The sequence below is a fragment of the Marmota flaviventris genome, chromosome 2 (genome assembly GCF_047511675.1).
Source record: "Marmota flaviventris isolate mMarFla1 chromosome 2, mMarFla1.hap1, whole genome shotgun sequence".
Taxonomy (NCBI): domain Eukaryota; kingdom Metazoa; phylum Chordata; class Mammalia; order Rodentia; family Sciuridae; genus Marmota; species Marmota flaviventris.
In genome coordinates this window covers 176,444,401-176,465,958 of record NC_092499.1, presented here as the reverse complement: position 1 = coordinate 176,465,958, position 21,558 = coordinate 176,444,401, and the positions used below count along the sequence as shown (strand labels likewise).

The following is a 21,558-nucleotide window of genomic DNA, read 5'->3' as shown; positions in this document are numbered from 1 at the left end:
AGGGACATTTAACACTTGCCTGGCATGCGTAAGACCCTGGGCTCCATCCTCAGCCCAGTCATAAAACTAAAAAGAACACCAACATGGCAAAGGGTGCTTGTAGTCCAGGACAGCCACCTTTCAACCCTCGATTGGCCACACAGTGTTAGTGAAAAGCTCAGTGCCATTCTGACTCTGCTTCTTAGGCCAACATACCGGGACTGCACTTACTTGGGTTGGCATGAATTGTATCCAAAGGAAAAATGCCCCCCCCCCCCCCTCACTGTACAGACGTGTGCACATGGAGCACACAAAGCATGACACAACTGAGAATCACCAGGGAGCAACCTGGGTGGCAGGGGGCAAAGGCCTGGGGCAGGAGCAGAAGCTTAGCTGGTCAGGGCGGGGGAGTGGACTCCCAGGGCTGAGAGAAGGGCACACAGCGCAAAATTCTTTCTCCTGAAGGAGGGAGTGTCCACAGCCCAGGCCTCATCCCTCAGGGGCCTTTTGTGTAGCAGTTGTGACAAATGATACACTCTTGTGGAAGCAAGCAGCTGCAAAGCCCCTTCCTTCCTTGTAGAGGGGGAAATCCTCTGGTCACCTCTCGGGTGGCGGGAGAGATGTGGATGTGTTGTATGCCACAGCAATTTTCATGGAGGATGGAAGGAAAGTCCCCCCACCACCAGGCCAAGATAAGATTTTATAACAATCAAAGTCTACTTCAGTGTGAGTTTCCATACAACATGCTGGTGATATTTCTTCAATTTTTTTGGTTGTTTTTATTTTTTTTTTCTTTAAAGTTCATTGATCGTCACAAAAACCCAGGAAATGCAACTAAGAAGAAAACAAATGTCCAACTGAGATCTAAGGACCCAGAGCAACGGAGGAGACGTGGCACTGGACCGCTGGGTGTGCACAGGGACAGGAGGGCTGATCCCCACGGGGCAGGGCTGCAGCGTGGAGACACAGGAGGGTATGAGGCAGCGGCCAGGTGGTTATGTTAACCGCTGCACGATGACGGCGTTGAGCAGGTTGGCTTCCTTTAGGGTCTGGTTCTCGTCATCCAGCTCTTTGTTTGGGAAGGTAGTCATGAGGACAAAGCTGGTGGCAGCCATGGCTGGCCGGGCGTCCACGATGAAGAGTCGGATGTCGCTGATCCTAGAGGAGTAGGGGTGGGCGGAGGCGGTGAGCAGGACCCTCCCTGGTGCCTACCACCCCGACTCTCAGAGGACGAGTCATTCAGAGCCCCTTTCCAAGCAGCAGCCAAGCTGTCACTTGGAAGTAGGAGGCCAGTCCTCCCCCTGCTTCCTTCAGATGAACCCCAACATCCCCAGTGCGCTGCCACGGACGCCCGCCCTCCCCCTCATCCTCTTCTCCCTCTTTTGTTATCAGGCCACACTCCTCTACCACATTCAGTCTCCCCAGAAGCTCTCTGCTTTCCTGCCGGGAACCCTGACCACACCGCGGGCCTCAGTGGGATGCCTCTCCCAGGGCAGCCTTGCCTGCTCCTGGTTTCCACCCCACTTCCTGCAACAGCAATGATCAAGTTTGTAAATAAACACTCTGGGATGCGTTGGAATCACTGTCCCTTCCTGAGAGGCACTTGAAGCTCTTTCAGCAACTCCTCAGGGCCAGGAATTCCTTCTCTACCTGCTGCTTGTGTCCTGAACCTGGTATGAGAATGATGTCCCCAGGAATAGCCTCCTCCCTAGAGTGCTTCCATAAAGTTCCCTTCCCCTCCAACCCCTGGATTCTATGCATCTACACCAGCTCAAGGCCTGGGGGTGCATGATGCAGCCCGAGGCCTGGGAAGACCAGTCCTCACCAGTGCCCAGCACAGGCTTCCACAGGATGAAAGTATCCTTCTGGGGCTTCTGAGTGGACTGAAACTGAGGCAATAACTCAGGTAGCAAACTGGGCCACTCCTCCTTCAGCTCACACCTAGGCAAGCCTCCTGAGGCTCCAGCTCACACCTGGGCTTGTTACATGCCAAACCCTGGCCCCACATATGGGTCCAGGCTTGGTTGGCCCATGACTGATGAAATTTAAAGACATCCCTGCTCTCAAAAGAGGGGCTGTCACATATCTTTATTGGTGATAGCCCTTCAGCACCTCCCTTGCTGGTCTCTTCAGCTCTGGTTGCCTTACTTTTTCCATCTAACACACAGAGGAGAGTTTGGCCTGACTCATCCCAGACAGCCTGAGACAGTGAGCAGGTATTCCCAGAATTCCCAAAGACCAGATCCAGAAAAATCTTAAGAGCCTAGTGGTTTTCAGAGGCCCTGGGGGAGAGAGGTGGAAGAAGCCAGGTGGGTGGGGTGCGGGCCCTGCACCTTCCTCCTCCACCAACTACAGCAGTTCTAATTTGATCTCTTCTGTACCCAGGCTTTGGTATGATACTTCCTGTGAAGAAAGAATCTGGTGACTTAAAAATCCCAAGGATGAGGAACAAGACCCACAGGAAGGAGTAAGCTGCCCTTGGCACACTAATGGAAGAGGAGGACCAAAGGCTTCAGACTCGCAGTGCCCCTCCTCCCTGCCTAGGGAAAGCCTGCTCATGCTCAGAACAGCTCCCTGCCTCCCAGGCTCCAGGTCAATGCTAGCAAAGCCAGGCCAGGCCAGGCCAGACGCGGTACCTGTGGCTGTGGTTGAACTTCTGCACCAGCCTCCCGCCATCAGCAAGCCTGATCTGGATGTTTGTGGTCGGCTCTGACTCGTCGATCAGGATGGAGGAGCTGGCTTTGGCTTCATTTTCCGCCTGCTGGGCTGGGGAGCTCGTGTTCAACAACTGGGGGGCCGTGCTGAGGGGAGAGAGGCACATCAGCACAAGAACAGAGAGGGACTCATCTCAGCATGCTGGTGGACATCAGATGTGATCCTGGCCTGTGTTTGGTGCTGCTGATCTAGAGACCAGACAGGAGGAATCCCAGCCCTGAGGGACTCGTGGGCCCAGGAGAATCCACCCTAGCACCAAGTCACTGCTGCCTCCCTCTCTCCTGAGGAGGCTTGGGCCCGTTACTCGTCCTCACCTGCCCAAGGCCTTGAAGGGAGGAAGCCTGAGGCAGAAGAGACAGGCTCAAGACTGGAGGAGCCAACAGCAGCTGAGGGGAACACTCCATGTCTGTGGCAGAGGCAGCCTTGGCACAGTCTGGCAAGTGACCAGCTGGGATGAAATGTTCAGGCCTGCGCCCTCAGTGCGACCTCATTCATGTGTGTATCTCACATACATGTGCCCCCAAAGGCCCCATCTCACCTCCATCACTGGCACGAATGCCAGGTCTGTTGGGATTCATTATACAGTGAATAGGATATGGTGTCTGCCAGTGTTGAGATCAAATCTTAGAAGTGGGTGGACCAGGGTGTGAATTCACCCACTAGCTCAGTGACCTTGGGCAAGTTAATCAAGCTCCCCTAATTTCAACAAATGTAACAGGACTTTTTTTTGATGTGTGGTAGTGGAGATTGAACCCAGGCATCACACTTGCTAGGCAAGCATTCTACCCTTAGCTACATCCCTAGCCTTTAAAAAATTTTAACTTGAGACAGGGTCTAAGTTGCTAAGGTTGGCCTCTAACTCAGTGGTCCTTCTGCCTTCTCTCCTGGGAGCTGGGATTACAGCATGTAACACTACACCCAGCAGTTAGCAAGGACTGGTAACCAGGGTTGAGGCTGCCTGTCTTGCTTAGTTGTTGTGAAAATTAAAGGAGAATTGCATGAACTAGTCTGGGTGATGGATGAAATGCACATACAACTCACTCCCAGTTCTCCATGAGCCTTCTTGCCACTAAACCACCCACCTGCCTTGTTCTTAGCCTTCCTCCTAGCAGATAGCTGGGCCAGAACTTTGCAAAGAAAGGCCATTAGGTAAGAGTTTGATGGCTTCTCTTCAAAAGCACCTAATTAGATAAGTTCCTGTACCTAACTCTTCCAATTTTTATGACCTAAAAAAGCATACTTGCGGAATCAGGCATAGGGGGTACCTGTAATTCCAGCAACCTGGGGGACTGAGGCAGGAGGATTACAAGATCAAGGCCAGTTTCAGCAACTTAGAGAGACCCTGTCTCAAAATAAAAATGGAAGAAAGGACTGGGGGTGTAAGCTCAGTGGTAGAGTGGCCCTGGCTTCAATCCTCAATACCAAAATAAATCAATAAAAAAGGGTATTTGTAGCAAATCCAACTGAAGGTACTCTTCAAAGTATGCTCCACAGGACACTTGTCCCTTCAGATACCTGCAGGAAGGTTTAGGAAACATCACATACTATTCCAGCGGCATCAGGGCATTAGCATGTTCAGTGCCTTGAGAAAGGAGCAGTGACGGCATCTCATTGACTACCAGGCCCTTTTCAGGTGTTACACTTACTAACCTCCTGCAGCAGGAGTCAGGGAAACCAGTGTGTGAAACACTGCCCGGGAACAAAAAATAACAAAAAGTCAACATTCTTTTCTGTGAAAGTGAAATATAGGCTTAGAGAAGACAAACTGGAGCTCAGAGGCGAATGCTTGCCACATTTGTGCATAAGGAACTGCTCCTGCTCATCAGCCTCACAGCACATGGGATTCAAATGTGGGCAGAACCCACAGGTAAATCACACCGTCCCAGGCAGGAGAGATGCCTGGAAACAGTGCAAGTGCTTGTAAATGCCTCCTCTCTTCTAAAGCTGTTTTGTTCACTAGTTTTAGGGGCATTAGGCCAACTCTCCAATTAGACTACAGGCAGCAGACCCCTCAAGTTAAGAACAAGTCCAAGTACACATGACAGGTATCCATATCATGGTACAGCATGATGAACACAAGAGCTGCTTATGAAGTACCTCTACCAAGCCAATTCCTATGCTGAACACTTTATACATATGAACTCACTTATGCCTCAGCCCACAAGATGGGGGCTCATCACCTCCATTTTTCAGATAAGAAATGGAGGTGTAGGGGGGTCAGGCAATTTGCCCAAGATATCAGTGTTGGTTTGAGGTAGAGCCAGGATACAAGCCAAGCTGTCTGGCTCTGGTCCTGTGCTCTTTTAACACTGTCACATTCTTGTGCCAGATCCGGGAGTCAGAGAGATTAAGATTAAGGCCTGGATTTCAGGAACCTGACCCCAAGACTCAGTTTCCTCATTAGTAAGAGTTCAGCACACTCTCCAAGGTTGAGAAAATAGCTAAAAATATGCACTGTACCAGGCATATACAAAAATGTCTACGTGGCTGTGAAGAACATCTAGGATACCTTCAGCAAGACGGACAAGAGCAGAGACTGGAGGGAACCCTGTGTGGCACTGACCAGCAATGTGGCCCTGGGCAAGGCCTGACCTCTCCAAGCCTCAAAATCCTTATCTGTAGTATGGGGATCAAAACAGGATTAAAGGAGACGATGCATGGAAATGACTCAGTGCTCAGCTGAGAGAGAAAACCCCTCAAATAGCTGATTACTATCTTTTTTCAAGATTCTGCCCCATCATGTTTGCCATCACTTGGCAATAGCACTGTCTACCCATGGGCTGTAAGTGGAAGTCACCTACAAGGTACTCCCAGCCAATGCTGCTCTCAGGGTGGATTGGGTGGAGGAGAAACTCCATCACTAGGCCTCAGAGTGAGATGCTCAAGAGCATTAGTTCACCACGTAGGACAGATGCACGCTTCTGTCCAAAGGACCAACCTGTATCTAGTTTCCTGAGAACTGCTCCCATGTGGGCTACTGCAAAAGTGAGGGCATTTCACCCAGAGGCTGGAGAGGCTGAAGCAGACTTTAGAAAACAAGGCATTTCTAGTATCTCCCTGCAAACACTGTAAACATTCACAAGTCACAAGGAAACTGAGTCTCTCAGAGCAAGACCCTCAGCCACCTAACTGTTCATTGCCTTCATAGTGGAAAAAACTGGCATTAAGATACTTTCTTGTCATAATTTCAAATCCTGAGACTCAGCCAGGCCTGGTGGTGCATGCCTGTAATCCCAGTGACTCAGGGCTGAAGCAGGATTCAGTCTGAGACCAGTTTCAGCAATTTAGCAAGACCCTGTCTCAAAATAAAAAAATAAAAAGAACTGGGGATATCAGTGGTAAAGCACCCTGCGTTCAACCCCCAGTACAAAACAAACAAACAAGAATAGAACTCTAGCTGGGTGCTGTGGTGAACATTTGTAATCCTAGCAGCTTGGGAGGCAGATAAAAAAACCAAAATCCAAAACCCCCAAATAAACAAAAACCTCCAGAAACATTTATTTCAAAAGTTACCATGGTATATTTGTTGATTGATTTAAGTTTTGTATAGGTGCCCCACATCTAGAATGATGGGACTTCATGGGTTAATAACAAATGAAAAAAAGAAAAAAAAAAAAAAAATCAGGTGCTCTCCAAAGCTCATCACAGCTACCATGGAAGTTCACCTGAGAACGGCACCCTCCAAGTGGCACACGGATGAGGCGAGCAGGCCAGCTAATGTAACTATTTTGGTTCTGGTAAGTCACAAACCACTGGTCTCTAGTGTCCTGAGCTCTGATCCTTGCTCCTTGGCAAGGATAGTCAACAGGGAGGTAGGGAAACCAGGAGAGCACCAGCCAGAAGCTGAAAAGGGCCTCGCTGCTGGCACACCAGGCTCTGAGTCCTTCAGATGGCTGTGAGGAGAAAGGCAGAGAGGGTGTCCTGCTGTGCAGGAGCATGGCAAGGAATGCCAGTTAGAAGGCTTCAATCCCAATCCCGGCTCTGCCACACACCAACCAAGGGCAAGCTAAGAGCCAAAGAGCAGAGGCTTTCTGCATGTAAAACCAGGACAGTACTGGCAAGAGAGGGACACTTTGCTGAGTGCCTGTCAAATGCAACAGTTCCTTCAGAAAAACACTTGACAAAGTGAACCTAAGGCCACGGTCAAGGCTGAGTGGGACCCTGAGAGAAGGCAGCCTGCCTATAAGGGTTGTTAATCCCAAAGCCCACACTCTCCATATTCTTCCTCCCATAAAAATAAAATCTGAATGCCTCTGAAAATGGTAAAAAGCTATCCACAGTGAGGACACAAGGTCTGCTGGGCCTGGCCAGTGTTCTTCCTTACCTGCCTAGTTTCTGGCCCTCACCAGTGAAGGCTTTGAAGGCTCCCTTGGGCTTCACGAAGTCCTCGTCCCGATGGTCCTCCATATCCAAGTTCACCTGCCCACCATGCGCTAACCTCCGCAGCTCAGCTGGCACCTCCCTGAGAAGGAAAAGGCAATGCTGGGGCTTGCAGAGGGCAGGATGGAGGGTAAGGAGAGTGCCACTGGTAGAGACCTGCTGCTCCAGTGGCTTCCTATCTACCTCTATCTTCTCTTGTCTCCTTGGTCACAGTGGACAACTATTTCTTATTTTGCCATTTGGCTTTGCTCCAGACCCAAAGGTGAAAAATGGACACAATATTTTTGGAGCAGATCTGTTCATCTGTATTTCAACTGTGCTAAACCTGCTTCAAAAAATTTATTTCTCAAATCATAAATGTTTTGCCTCGTCCTTTCCTATTGCCATCTCATTCACTTATTTGGAACTCAAAGGAGGGCTTTTCTCTTACCCTCTGCGGATAGACTCCAGAAACTGGGCATTGGCTGGGTCTTGGTAGCTTCTGAGTTCACCATTGTCCAGGCTGAATCCACTTTTCCAGAGCTTCAGCACTACATGAACCTGGGATGACAGGAGGTAAGCAGTTGTTATTATTTTTGGTACTGGTAACTGAACCCGCGGTACTTTACACTGAGCTACATCCCCAACCTCTGTAATTTTTTATTTTGAGACGGGTTTTGCTAAGTTGTTGAAACTATCCTTGATCCTTCTGCCTCGGTCTCCTGAGTTGCTGGGATTTCAGACATGTGCTACCAGTCCAGCAGGTGGTAGGCAATTAAAACATTGACAGGAACCTGGAAAGCACACTGATTTGAACCTGCAAATCAGTAAGCTTTTACTATTTCATCACATTATTAAACAGACAAGCAAACATACATATAGACATGTGTGTAAAGGGAAACCAATCAACAACCAAGCAAATAAGCATTAACCTAAAGTAAGAAGGTGACCCGGCACAGGCTGGGAGCATAGGCATTGTATTAAGGAAGCCTGGGGTTGTGTCCTGACTTTGCCACTCACTGGTGAGTTGGCTCTGAGCAGATGACAGATGACTCGATTGAAGCTGTGGCCTGCTCCTCTGTAGGACTGCCAGTGTGGTTGGTATGTAGCTAGTGTTTTAATAAAATACCCTGGCAAATCTACTCCTGGACTATTTTGCAATCATTAAAAAAATTTCTGTCAACAACAACTCCCTATATGCATTCTCAGAAGAGTTTAGAAGACTAAAAACAAATGCCTTAGTAACTGCTGCCACAAGAAGACAGGATTTTAACTTTCAATTCTGACTGACTTTTTTTATTTTGGAACAAAACCCAAAATGATTTAAACATATATTATACAAAGTTATATTCAGGCTGGAGTTGTGGCTCAGTGGTAGAGCACTTGCCTAGCGTGTGAGAGGCACTGGATTCAATTCTCAGCATAAAAATAAAGAAAGGTATGATGTCTATCTACAACTAAAAATATATTTTAAAAAAGGAACTATTCACAAGGCTACATGAAAGTGTTTGTGGCATAATATTAATGTTTTAAAAAGATTAAAATTTATTCATATGGTATGATTGCAAATTATAGGGAGAAGGTCCCTATGCATATGGAAAAAAGTACTGGACAAGTAAGAAGGCAAAATAGAGAATCCCAGATACAATGTCCATATGCCTGAGATCCATGGAATGCCCAGAAAACTTCATTTGGCCATCCCCTCCCCCCATCCTTTCTCACCAGCCCCCTGATCAGCCAGATGAGAGCCGCCCCAGCAAGCCCCTCTATTTAGACCACACAAGGACACCATTTCTACAGACCCCCCTCTTTAAGGAGGCTGCTGGTTCACATACTACACACAACTGATCCCTTTCAGAAAAAAGGGCAAAATAGCCCCCAAACTTCCCCGAGGAATGCGGGCACACTCACGTCTTGGCTGGAGTGCCGCCTCCTTTCCCCTGCCACATAGGCAGACTCTTCTTCCGGTGCTGCCCCAAGGCGGTAGCCACCACCTGCAAATGGCTATAAAGGACAAGTTCATAAACACCTGGTGATAGGGCTTAGATTCAATGATGCATCTTAGGTGAGTGAAAGAAAAGAGGCAGGGATTCTGATCACGCTTATTCACCACTAGATGTGCTTTCTCTGAGTAACTCAGTGCCCACAGGGCCAGGCACTATGGCAGATGAATTAAGTAACCAGGATTAGGGTAAAAACAGGAAAGGGGAGGGGGAGCACAGTTAGATGAAATAGCTATTAAACTCTAGTTAATTACAGCCATGTAGGAATCCAGGAGCAGATAATTCCAGTCTTTTTCATTTTCCCAAAGGCAGAAATTCAGATTTTATATCAAGTTGGTGGCAATTAAAGTCAATTAGAACAAAAAAACCCCTGAGTTGGTCAAATTGGATAGGCCAAGACAACACGCCTGCAGGACCGAATCTAGATTGCAGGCCAAAGGTTTGAAAATTTTGCCCCCAATTGTGGTTGCATGCTAAAGGATGGGAGAAACTATATTAGTTTTCTGCATAGGAGACCAAGTAAGCAAACGGGGAGAGAAAACAAACCAGTCAAGACTGACTGAATGAACAAAGTCTCCTTTTCCAGGGGAACCCTGGGTCTTATGGGCACAGAAAGGGACCCTCATGCTCACTCTAGGTTTACTGGTCTCTCCCGGGCTCTTGGTCACTCGTTCCACAGCTACAGCTCCATGCTCCTTGGCACCTTTAAAGAGATCATCCACCAGCTCGTTGGGACTTCTCTTCCGGGGAGGGCCAACAATCTGCTGTCCACTTCTCTCTGAGCCCCCAGCATAAAACCTGTGTAGAAAATAAGCTTCTAACACTAAATGCACATAAAAAACAAAAAGAAAACAAACACAGCATGCGCCAGGTTCTGGGCCCAGTGCTGGGCCCACTGGATCAAAGGGCACAATGCCCGTCTTAAAGGAACTTACTGGCTAGTTGGGGACACATACAACAGAGGCAGGCAGGCACAATGCAATGTGAGCAGCCATGACGTCAGTAAGGGGACTCAGGCACAATGAGAGGGGAGGACAGCCACAGCTTCCTACAAAGGCATCTTCCAGGCTGAGTCTTGAGGATGAGTTATCAGGTGAAGGGGTCAGGGAAGGGCATTTCAGGCATGCACAGCACCATGCCAGCACAGGAGCATGCCAGCCAGGAACTGTCCGTCCCCTGCGCCTCTTCAATAGACAGCAACTACAGTCCTAGCCAGGTGAGGCTATCTCTAGTAGCTCTGGGTTAATGGTGGCAGTGGCAGGGTTAGTACAGCAGCTAGGCTCCAGCACTGGCTCTGCCACTGTGACCTGGGTAAGCCAGTGCTCTATTCTGGACACCTTCCTTGTCTTTGAAATGGGAGGGAGGAACCGCATGCCCTACCTACCTGCTCCTTAAGTCAGGGCGGTGAGGTTCAAATCAGCAGATGTATGCAAAAGAACAAGCAGAGTAATGCACACACGTGAGGTGGTGTGACAGCACCAAGAGCTCCCCCAAGACTCACCTCACCATTGTGGTGACACACACTGGAGAACCAGAGGAGATAGTACTTGAGAAGGCCAGGGAAGCCCAGATCTCAAATACAAGCCCCCACACAACCACACGGGGCTTGGTAATGGGTTAAGGGTGGCTTGAGATTAAATTAGTAGTTTTTTTTTTTAACTTGAGCCTGAAAACCAGTTGTCATGTAGCTGCCTTCTTATCACTCTTAGTCACAGCCAAGTCACAAAACCTAGGAAAATTAGTTCCAATCCTCTAATTCTAGAAGTCACCTGGGAATGTGAAGCAAAATTTAGGTCCTGACAGGGCAGTGTCATTTCAGGTCTGAAATGCTGAGGGGCCAAGGGAGCTATGGATGTGAAATAATGGAGGGCTGGAGAGGAAACAGTGGAGGCCATTTAGGAGCCTAGCATTCACATACTTAATGACAACACATTTCACTCAAGGAATATAAAACCCTAAAATTAACATATATTACTGAACTTTGTATTTAAATGAAGGTTCTGGGGAACATAATATAGGTGAAATAGGAGAACACATATAATTTCTCAGCCCTCTTGCCAAAGACTAACCAATGCGAGGAAGCTGCATTTCCATGATTACATACAATGTTTCTCAGGAATATTTGGTGGACAGAGGCAGACCCATGGAGAACCAAAACCCATAAAATGAGGCTGAAGCCAGTTTATTCCCATTCAGTCCAGCTAAAGTTCTGCTCAACAGACTGTAAGGTTTTTAACTAAAGGATCTCCAAGCCTTGGCTTAAGAACTGGGAGTCTAGGATCAAGAGCCTTAGGAATATGCATGCCCTTGACCTGGTATTTCCACACCAGGAATTATTGTAAGAAAATAACCTGAAATTGGGTCAAAGATTAATACACAAAGATGCTCACTGCACTGATATATAGTAGTAAAGAAACTGGAAACAGCTGAGGATGTATCTCAGTGATAGAGTACTTGCCTAATATGCTCAAGGCCCTGAATTCAATCTCCAGTACTGACAAAAACAAACAAACAAAATCCAAAATACCCCCAAATAACAAACAAACAAACAAACAAAAATTAGAAACAACCTAAATGTTGGTTAGTCCACATGACAGATTATTATTTAGCCACTGAAGTTGCCATGTGCGATGGCACATGCCTGTAATCCCAGAGACCAGGGCGGCTGCTGAGGCAGGAGGTCATCATGTTCAAGGTCACCCTACACAAATTAATAAGACCCCGTCTCAAAAAATTAAAAGGACTTGGGATGTAGGTCAGTGGCAAAAAAGAGAAAGAACACGCTCATGAAGAATTTTAATGACATGAAGGGCTTAAGACCTAGCATTAATCCAACAAAAGAAACCAAAATCTGATCTTCACCTTGCAAAATACAACACAGAACAAAGACCCATTGGGAATACACCAAAATATTAACTGTAGTTATCAAAGGGTAAGTGAACATTATATTTTATATTAGTTCATATTTTCCACAATGGACATTGATTTTAACTTTTAGGAATGTTCTAATAAAATCAATCTGTGTGTGTGTATTGGAGGAGCACACATTTAGAAGCCTATTACTCTATTTATTATGTGATGTACTGCTTTATCTGTAAAAAGAAAAAAGCTGGAAAGAAATACATCAGAAGTACTGACACCCGGTTATGTCTGTGTTGATGTGAATGACTTTTTCCTTTTGATTTGTTCCTGTCCCATAATATTCATCAATAAATACACAGTTTTAAAAACAATTTAACAAGACAAACCCATACAACCACAAAAGGGTGAGAGAAAAGTAACAGGGGACAGGGATCACTTCTAAGCTACAGGGAGTACGGTTAGAATGTACCCCTATCCCCAGCAGTAAGACTAACAGTGACCCACATGTGTTCCATATCATGCTCTAGGTGATCTAAGCACCACTGCGGGATATGCCCCATCAAAAACTTACCTCTGTCCTTCCTCCTCCTCCTCCTCCTCATCTTGGTCATGAATGAGGTCTCTGAAAGATGTCACCCTATTATCACTGGAGACACAGAAAGGAGCAAAATGATTTTGGGGAGTTTAAAGAAGGTAACCCCATCACCAGCTTCGGAGTTGAGAACAATGGAATTAGAGATGTGTGTGTGTGTATGTGTATGTGTATATATATATATATATATATATATATATATATATATATATATATATATATATATATATTTTTTTTTTTTTTTTTTTTTTTTTTGTGGGATGAGAAGCTGTATGTAGATGAGGGTTAACCTCCCCTAAGCTTATTTGTAAAATAATGTGGCATTTATTTCTTCAAAGCCACACAGGACTGAGAATAAATTAAAAAGTGATACTATGAGGTAATATCATAATATTATGATATTATGGGGAATCTAACATAAGTTATCCTGGGAGGGGGGCAATGAGGTCTTTACTTCTTTAAAAGCATACTACTGGATAACTGTTTTCATAATTTAAATTTTAAATACTGAGGGATTGTCTGCATGTCAGGCACTGAATAGATGCTGGGTCTGTACAGTTCGTCCCATAATAGAAGAGACGGGCCAGGCAACCATCCATTAAATTTTGTGCCAGAGGGGCCCAGAGACAGCTCATAAGGCCTCATAAATATGGAGCCTCTTAAGAGGGAATGGGAAGAACATTAAAAAATACCATTCCAGCCCACCCCCTCCAAATCTAGGGACATTCTACTACTGAGCTATATCCATAGCCAATTAAAAAAAATAAAAAAAAATATTGTTTTAGTTGTCAATGGGCATTTATTTTATTTATTTATATGCGGTGCTAAGAATCGAACCCAGTGCCTCACACATGCTAGGCAAGCGCTCTAAACTGAGCTCCAACCCCAGCCCCTCCAGTCAACTTTACTTTTTTATTTTGAGACAGGGTCTTGTTGGCCTCAAACTTGTAATCCTCCTCCCAAGTTGCTAGAATTACAGGCATGTGATACCACACCCAGCTAAAACACCACATGTGGACTAGTGCCAAAGAACGGGTAGGCAGGCAACCAGGTGCATGAATGGTGGTTAGGCTGGTGGGCAAGGGGACAGTACAGCATTACAGGGAAGCTGCATATGTAAATGTACAGTCACACACTGCAGGAAGGATGAGGAGTCAGGAAGTAGAAATGAAATGAACATGAGGGTGGGCAGCCTCGGGGAGAGGTCCTGCTTGCTTCTGCTGCAGGTCAGTTAAGAAAAGGTGTTTATTAATACTTAGGAAACAAGCAGTGTTGTGCAGGTGAGGAGAGCACACTAACAGAGGCCTGAGGAGGGTGAACTCTCTCCTCCAACGCTGTCTTACACTACTACTTTCTTCCTAGTTTAGACCTGTTCTCAAGAACAGGCTTAGTTTTTCAAGGACAATAAGACACAAATTTTATAGATGAAATATTTCTGTATTTCTCCCAGGAAAAAATAGCGTTCCTAGAATATGGGGAGTAGAGTAGAGGCTAACAGAGGTTTCATGAGGCCAGACAGGAGGAGTTGTTTACAAAGATTAAAGTTTCAGCTTCATCTTGAAGATTTTTAAGTAGATAATGAGAATAAGAGAGGCTCCGAGCTTCCCTCAACAAGAAGTGAGAGAATCCCTGCTTGAGCTAGCTGAACAGCCTACTGGACATTCCTTTGGCTAAATACACTACAGTTCACAAGGATCTGAGTGCTGACATCTCTATGGTGCCCAGACAGGCTACTTCTACTTGCTCACCTGCCCTGGGGGGAGTTCAGAGAGGATCAGCCCAAAGTCTCCTCCAGTGATATGGTTAGGATAAGTATCCATGGGAAAACCCCTCCCCCTGTTGCTAAACTCTTTCATACAGACACACGTATGTCTGCTTGAGCAAGTCACTTGCTCTGGTTTTGGTTGGAGGTTTTCTCCTCCCCCACCCAAATCCACACATCTAGATTTTGAAGGTATCTGACAGATTCTGGTGTCAACGTATGTGAATCCAATCCCAATTCTGCCTCCTACTGTAGGATCTTGGGCATGCTATTTAAATTCTCTTAAGTCTTCATTTTCTCACGTGTAAACAGTAATAACCCCAGCATTAGCTTCCTGGGTTTTCTGTGTATGGTTGAGGTACTGATGGAGAAAGAGTCCTTTGCATACTGTGGCACATTTAAGTACTTCTCTTGAACAGCAATTCTGAAAGCATGGTCCTTGATCAGGAACATCAACATCACCCGTAAACCTATGCAATGCAAACCTCCTGAATAAAAAACTCTGGGAAGGGTACCTGGCAATCCAGTTTTAAGAAACCCTGCAGACAATTTTGATGCACCCTCAAGTCTGAGACCACTGTTCTGGAGTAATGCTCTGAGAGTCACCTTATGGCATGGACATCCCGGGCATATTACCAACGTTAGATTCCTCTATCCTATGATCTTCACAAAATGTCTCAGAAATTTCCATTTTTTTTTTTTTTGACCATCAAAACTATATTCCCCAGAACACTGAAAAACAAAATTCTATTCCTCAGACTACTTGGAATCCCAAAGAAGCACAAAATCCTTTATTAGATCATATTTTCAGTTTTTAATCTGGTCATCTTTGTTCTGTGTGGCAGCATCTTCCTGTGAAGATGGAAATGTATCTGTGTGGCTACTGAACATCTGAAATGTGGAAAGTGCAAAGAAATAACTGAATGCTTTATTCAGTATTTTAAACTTAAATAACCACATTAGGCTAGTAGCTAACTAAACGGACAATTTAGTTCTGGAGAATCTGACAATGGCAGTCCCTGAAATCCTAACAAATTATACATCTTGTTAGATAAGAGAGGAAAAATACTGGAAGAAACTGTTACCTCTTGCCTGATCAGCATATAGGGGACAGGGGTGGGAGGTGCTGGGCAGTGAGACAGCCTATGGCAGTATAAGCAACTATGGTTTTAGACAGACTTCGTTTGAATCTGTGAGTTACTCAACCTAAGACCGAGCACCATGATACATGAAAGGAGAGCGCACTGTCTACTCCCAACGCTGATGACAGATATAAGAATACAGGTGGGAATACCTGGACAAGCTAGACAGATGGTAAATGTTCCTGAAGTGCCAGCCCTCCTGCTTCCAATTTGCTTAGGGAGAAAAAATTAAGTTAAATACCAGGAAGAATTCAAGACAACACAGGAGATGTCACCCAGTAATAAGTGGGTATGGTCAAAGTGAATGAATTAGAGTTGCAACTGGAGTTCTGAAGAACAGGACTGTGGAGTACTGCTCAATAGAGAGTTGGGGGTGGAGATGAACTTGGAGGAGGCAGAGGGCAAGAGTGTGGGCACTCACTCAGATGAGAGGCTTGAGCAAGGGCAAAACCAAAAATAAGGCAGTACTGGGACACCAAAGAACTTGGTTTGGCTGGAACAAAGGTGAGAAATGAGGAAAGGGGAAAGCCTAGGAAGGTAGTTCAGAAAGGTGTTGAGTGCCCACAGGAGAAGCAGTATGCTGCTGGGGATGAGAGCCGAGATGCTGGAGGCAGAACAGCCCTGACCTGAAACCCTTGTTTTACTGACTGTGCGATCTTGGAAGAAGCCTAGCTCTAGTGTCCTCATCTGTAAGATGGGAACTATAACAGTACTCAACTCAGGGTTGTTGTAAAGACTAAAAAGGTGTGTATGGAAAGGCTTACCTCAGAGCCTGGCACCTACTAAGTGCTCAATAAACGTCAGCTGTTATCACTGAGGATTTTACACCTCCTTCCATAGCAAGTGCTAATCTTTTTAGGTCTACTCCTTTAAGAATGTAATAAAAGCTATGGACGCTTTTACTAAAAAAGGTATCTGCCGAAATACATACAAACTTGTGCCTATAATTCCAGTTAATTTGTAAAGCAACTCATATCCATTCCACACACTCCTCTTAGGAGTTCACAGGCTCCACATCAAACATCCCTGTCCTAGAGTGACGGAGGAGCTCACTGATTGTGGTTACAGGGCAGTTGTGGCACCATGAATGGAAGGTGAGAAGATGACAGCAGCAGGTTAAGTACTCTGCAACAGCCAGGTCAGCGGGAAGCAGGCACTCCTCAGATCCCTTCGGGTGGTAGCACAAGTATGGCTTATGGTGAGCATACAGTTGACACTTTCCTACTAGACAAGGACAATGACAGAACAAACAGTGCCTTCCTTCTTCCTCTTCCTAGGCTTCACCAAAGTCCATTACCAAAACCAAGGCTTAATCAAGACAACGGGACAAGGCCTCTTAGGCCTAAATGTGTGTCTAGTCTTTCATTCCTTTCAGGCTTACTGTTAAACTCTATTTCCTTGATTATTTTACTTTAATGCTTATTTTTACACATATGTATTTGCTGTGGAATGGGACAGGGTACAAAGAACCAAGAAGTTGAGAACGGACGCCCAAAATGATAAAAATAAAATGAGAACAGAGATAACATATACTGTGCTCTAAGTGCTATGTAAGTACTGATTCATTTAATTGTGCGGCAGGCACTAATATCATTTCCATTTAACAGGTGGGGAAAACTGAGGGATTGAGATAAGTAATCTGTCCAAGGTCACAAAGCTCTGAAGTAGCAGAGCTGGAATTTAAACTTGGCAGTTAGGTTCCTGAGCCCCTACTTTAATGAACACTGTCTTGGGGGACTTTAGGACTAATACAGAGGAGAGGAGTGTACTTGTGACTGGCATTAGAAACTAAGTTTCTAATCCTCTACCTTGGTATTTCTGACATGTCAACATCCCAACAGTGATCCACGATAGATATCAAAGGTTTATGTTCCAGGAAATAAGCCACCTCTACCAGCAGCTGCAAGAATGACCCTTATCCTAACAACCAATCCCAGGCAGTAAAATCCCAATATGCCATTACTAACACCTCACAGCTTAACACCTGCAAATAACTCAAAGATCACTTTCCTATTAGCTCTCTTCTCTGGAGATAGGAGGCTGAGAAAGATGTGAAGGGAGCAATGAGATTTGGACTTTGTGTTCCTTATTCAAAGGGAGGACATGGCCTTAAACTTCAGATGCACTCAGAAGACAGACAATTTACCACATCATGGCAAAGAAATATCCTTTTTGCATTTGGGGTTGAATTCAAATTCAAATAACCAGCACTGTCCCACTCTGTAGATCACAAGAGTGATCTGCCATGGGAGGCAAGGGGCCAAAAAAGTGATGCAAATGGGATCCCAGAGGTTAACGCTGTGTCACCTCCCTAAATCAACTTTGGAAGGGGTAGGTTACACAGGTTAATTTTCTACAAGACTTGTTTTTATCTTTCTTTCTTTTTGTGGCTGTCCAGGGACTTGTGCATGCTATGCCAGCACCTATCCACTGTATCCCAGCCCCTCTTTTCATTTTGAGCAAGGATCTTGCTAAGCTGCCTAGCTTGGCCTTGAATTTGTCATTCTCCTGCCTTAGCCTCTGGAGTAGCTGGAATTACAGGTATGTGCCACTATACTAGTTAATAGCATTAACGGCCATCCCAAAATATCAAAGCAGCATCCCAAAAGGCATCTGACCTAATCTCTTTACATCTACAGTGACACTGCTTAACAATGTCAAGAGATGGAGTAGTCACTCCCTGAGTTTCATAAATAAAAGGCCCTCAAAAATCTTAAAAAATAGATTTTGTAGTTTTTCCCAGACTTAGATTATAACAACACTTGGGTAAGAGTTACACATGCTTCTGCATAGGAAATGATGAGGCTTTCAGGGAGTTACTAGTCAACACTTGGTCTAATTTTCTCACTGGAACCCAGTGGCCCACAAATCCAGGTCTGAATCCTCTGTTAAGTCAGAAACTAGCTCCTCATCACTGCTGGAAACGCTCATGTAGCAGGAAGTGAAGTTGGCCCTTACCTGGGGGCTGTGCCTCTGGACACTGAACTGGGGGTTGCCTGCGAAATGGTCACAATGTCTTCATCCCCTCCGTCCTCGTAAAAGCTTGCTAGCGCGATCTGAAACAGAGAGGTAGTACCTTGGGACCCTTAAAACAGTCCTTCACCTAATACATATCTCATCTGAGCACAAAAGAACAAAAATATAGACACAGCCTACACTTACAAGATGGCTTGTGTCTGGGGCCATAGAAAATTAGACCAAAAGGTAGTGGATGAACTGTTAGACTTCATGTCACCTGAAATTCCACCCACTAAGGGGTAAAAAAGGCAAGAAAAAAGATACTCTTCATTCATATTTTACAAAGTAAAAGCAGCATGTATTTATTGAACATTTATTTATGTGCCAAATTGTTTTGAGCACTTGACATGTGTCAATTCATTTATTCCTCACAGAAACTCATGCGATTAGTACTATTACTGTTTCATTTTATATTGATACAGAAGCACTCTGAAGTTAAGAAAATTGCCCAAGGTTAAGGTTACTAAGGAGAAGAGCCAGGTTTGATCCCAGGCAATATGCTCAGATCCTCATTCTTTAAGTGGAGTCCCTCCAAATTGCCACTTTTCCTTTCTTTCTGAAGCCCAATTTCTATCCCCCCCCCCCTTTGGTACTGCGGATTGAACCTAAGGGCTTTACCACTAAGTCACATCTCCAGTCCTTTTTGTTTTTAATTTCGAGACATGCCTCCCCAAGTTGCGATTCTCTTGCCTCAGCCTCCTAAATTGCTGAGATTACAGGTGTTGACACTGTGCCTGGCTCCTAGTGTCTTACTCTGGGAAATGGGGACACCTGTCCCATCAACCCTGCACACTGGATGAGATGATTAATATTTAAGCACAATCATTTCTTTGCTCTATGCATACAGAAGGACTATATAAGAGTCCTTTGGCCATTTGTGATTATATGTCTCTCACCAGCTCAATTACACGTATTTACTAATCACTCTGCACAAAGAAATAAGAAAGAGCACTGAGGTCTACAGAGATGATGAAGACACCACTCCTAATCTCAAGGAGACACTGAATGTATAGTCAGTGTACAGGAGGCACCGAGCCAACATGGGACATATCAGCCTGTTGGGAGGTAGTGCATTATCTTGGAACTTGAAATGAACTGACATTCAGAGAGCCTGCATTCAAGTCCTGGCCCTGCTGGGTAAGTCACAGCACATACATGAGCCACTTTCTCCACCTGGAGCGACACAATGAGATAGATGACCTGTTGACCATTACACTATGTGCTTTCAGGAAGAAGATTTTCTATTTCGCACTTCTGCCCAGCACAGGGCCTTTGGGCTTTGCCTGTACAGGTATGCGATGCTTTAACTCTTACATTTGGGAAGCAATTTAAGTGGTGCTGTCAGCAGATCCAGTTCAAATCCCAACTCCACTACTTACTGGCTGTGTGACCTTGGGCACATTCCTTGTCCTTTGGGATGTTAATTCCTCATCCATAAAACCAGGCGAGTCTTTACTTGTTTGGTTAGAATCAGATAGAACTGAGTTCCGATTCTATCTCTCCCACTTGGAAGCCAATAAGGCCTTCCTTGAGCAAAGCCACTTAATCTCAAACCTCAGCTGTAAAACGTGAAGGTTAAATGACATAAAACATGTAAAGCAGTTAGTACAGTGCCTGGCTTGTGGTAAGTACTCAATAAATATTAGTCATTCATCATCATCTACCTAAGACGTAGGCTGGCCTAGAACATTTATGCAACTCCTTCTATAATTAATTATTGAGGGCTTCTTACATGCCAGGCATTGTTCTAGGCAGTGGGGGCTCATCAGGGTGCAAAAATCCCTGTCTCATGAAGCTTGTCTTCTTATTCAACAAGTATTTAGTGAACACTTAATACGTGCCAGTGAATTAAATAGTAAATTCCAAGAAACTCCCATTTTACAGTTGAGTTAACTATGGGGAAGAGGCTCTAACCCTGCGCCACCTCCCCAGGGGTAGTTTCTCCCAGCATTAGGTAAGAGGGGGCGTGGGCCAACTCCATGGCCAGGTTCTTCCCTCCGCCGCCGCCACGTTGCGGCTACGGAATTGCAGGATCGCGTCGTCGGGAGCGTGGTTCCACCCAGGAGCCAGCGGCTCCGACCCTCCTGGCCTGCAACTAGCGCCCAGCGCGGCAGCCACGCCCCCAGGCGACCCCTCTCCACGGCGGCGGCTGCTGCAGTGCGCGAAGTCTAGCCAACGCCGCGAGCGGGAGAGGCAGGGGGGAAACAGATCCGGCAGGGCAGGCCGGGGCTGGCCCGCGTTCCCCGACTCCCAAGCGGGGCCGGTGACGCGTGGCCAGCGGCCCTAGCACCCTGAGGCCTGGGTCGGGCCCCGACCGGGCAGGGATGACTATGCGCTTCGGGCGCCTCGGGCTTAAAGCGCCAAGCGCCCGCGCCCGGCAGTCCCCGGCCCACCCGATGCGGCCCGCCTCGCGGCGCTACCTGCAGGTCCCAGCCGGCGGACTCGAGGAAGAAGCGGGCCCGGTCCTCTTCGGTGCCCGTCACCGCCACGAACTCCCTCAGCGCGTCCTGTCGCTCCGCCGCCATCTTCGCCCCGTGCGCGTCTCAAACCGCTCCGGCTGCCGCCGCACAGCCCCAAACCTGCTGCAGCGTTCCGCTCAGCGGTCTACACAGCCCAGACGCTGGGCGCCCGCCCGCAGGCCCCGCCCCACGCGGTGCCTCACGCAAAACCCTCCGTGCGGAAATCCCCGTCGCTCCGCGCCCTCTGGAGGCCGCAGCGCGCACAGCAGCTTAACGGCGGGAGTGGGCGGGGCGGAGGATGAGAGGTGGAGCAGGTCTTCCACTCCCTGTGCGAGGAAGATCCCTTAGAGAATTGAGACTCATCGTCTCATCCTCTCATTTCACTCGTCCATTTATTTACTTGTTCAAACATTTCCTGAGGCCTGGCTATGGCCTGATGCGCTTCCAGGGTTATGGATTTGGCAGGGAACGAAGTTACTGCCCTCTTATTGCTTACAGTCTTGCAGGGGTGTGGGGGTTGGGGGAGGAGGGCGGTGCCCAGACCTTAAATCTGTCAATCCTCTACTCACAACCTTTCCATGGTTCTTTGCGTCACTCTGCACAAAAGACAGTCTCATGGCATGCAAGACTCTTGTGAGATAAGCCAGCTCCTCCATCTCATTTTCCC

The 21,558-nt window shown here is 46.4% G+C and overlaps 1 protein-coding gene across 2 annotated transcripts; it reads right to left on the bottom strand.

Moving 5' to 3' along the window:
- Positions 1-732: 732 nt before the first annotated feature.
- Nsfl1c (NSFL1 cofactor) lies at positions 733-21,024 on the bottom strand. Of its 2 annotated transcripts, XM_027954151.2 has the most exons (9): positions 20,853-21,023; positions 18,373-18,470; positions 12,490-12,564; positions 9,689-9,854; positions 8,965-9,057; positions 7,505-7,614; positions 7,019-7,156; positions 2,616-2,780; positions 733-1,137 (listed from the first exon to the last, which is right to left on the bottom strand). In XM_027954151.2, the coding sequence occupies exons 1-9, from the start codon at positions 20,955-20,957 to the stop codon at positions 975-977; spliced, it is 1,113 nt and encodes a 370-aa protein (XP_027809952.1). In that variant the 5' UTR covers positions 20,958-21,023; the 3' UTR covers positions 733-974. The 2 variants fall into 2 exon arrangements, with proteins under 2 accessions (XP_027809952.1, XP_027809962.1); XM_027954161.2 differs by lacking the exon at positions 12,490-12,564 and having other exon boundaries at positions 20,853-21,024.
- Between the last annotated feature and the right edge of the window lie 534 nt (positions 21,025-21,558).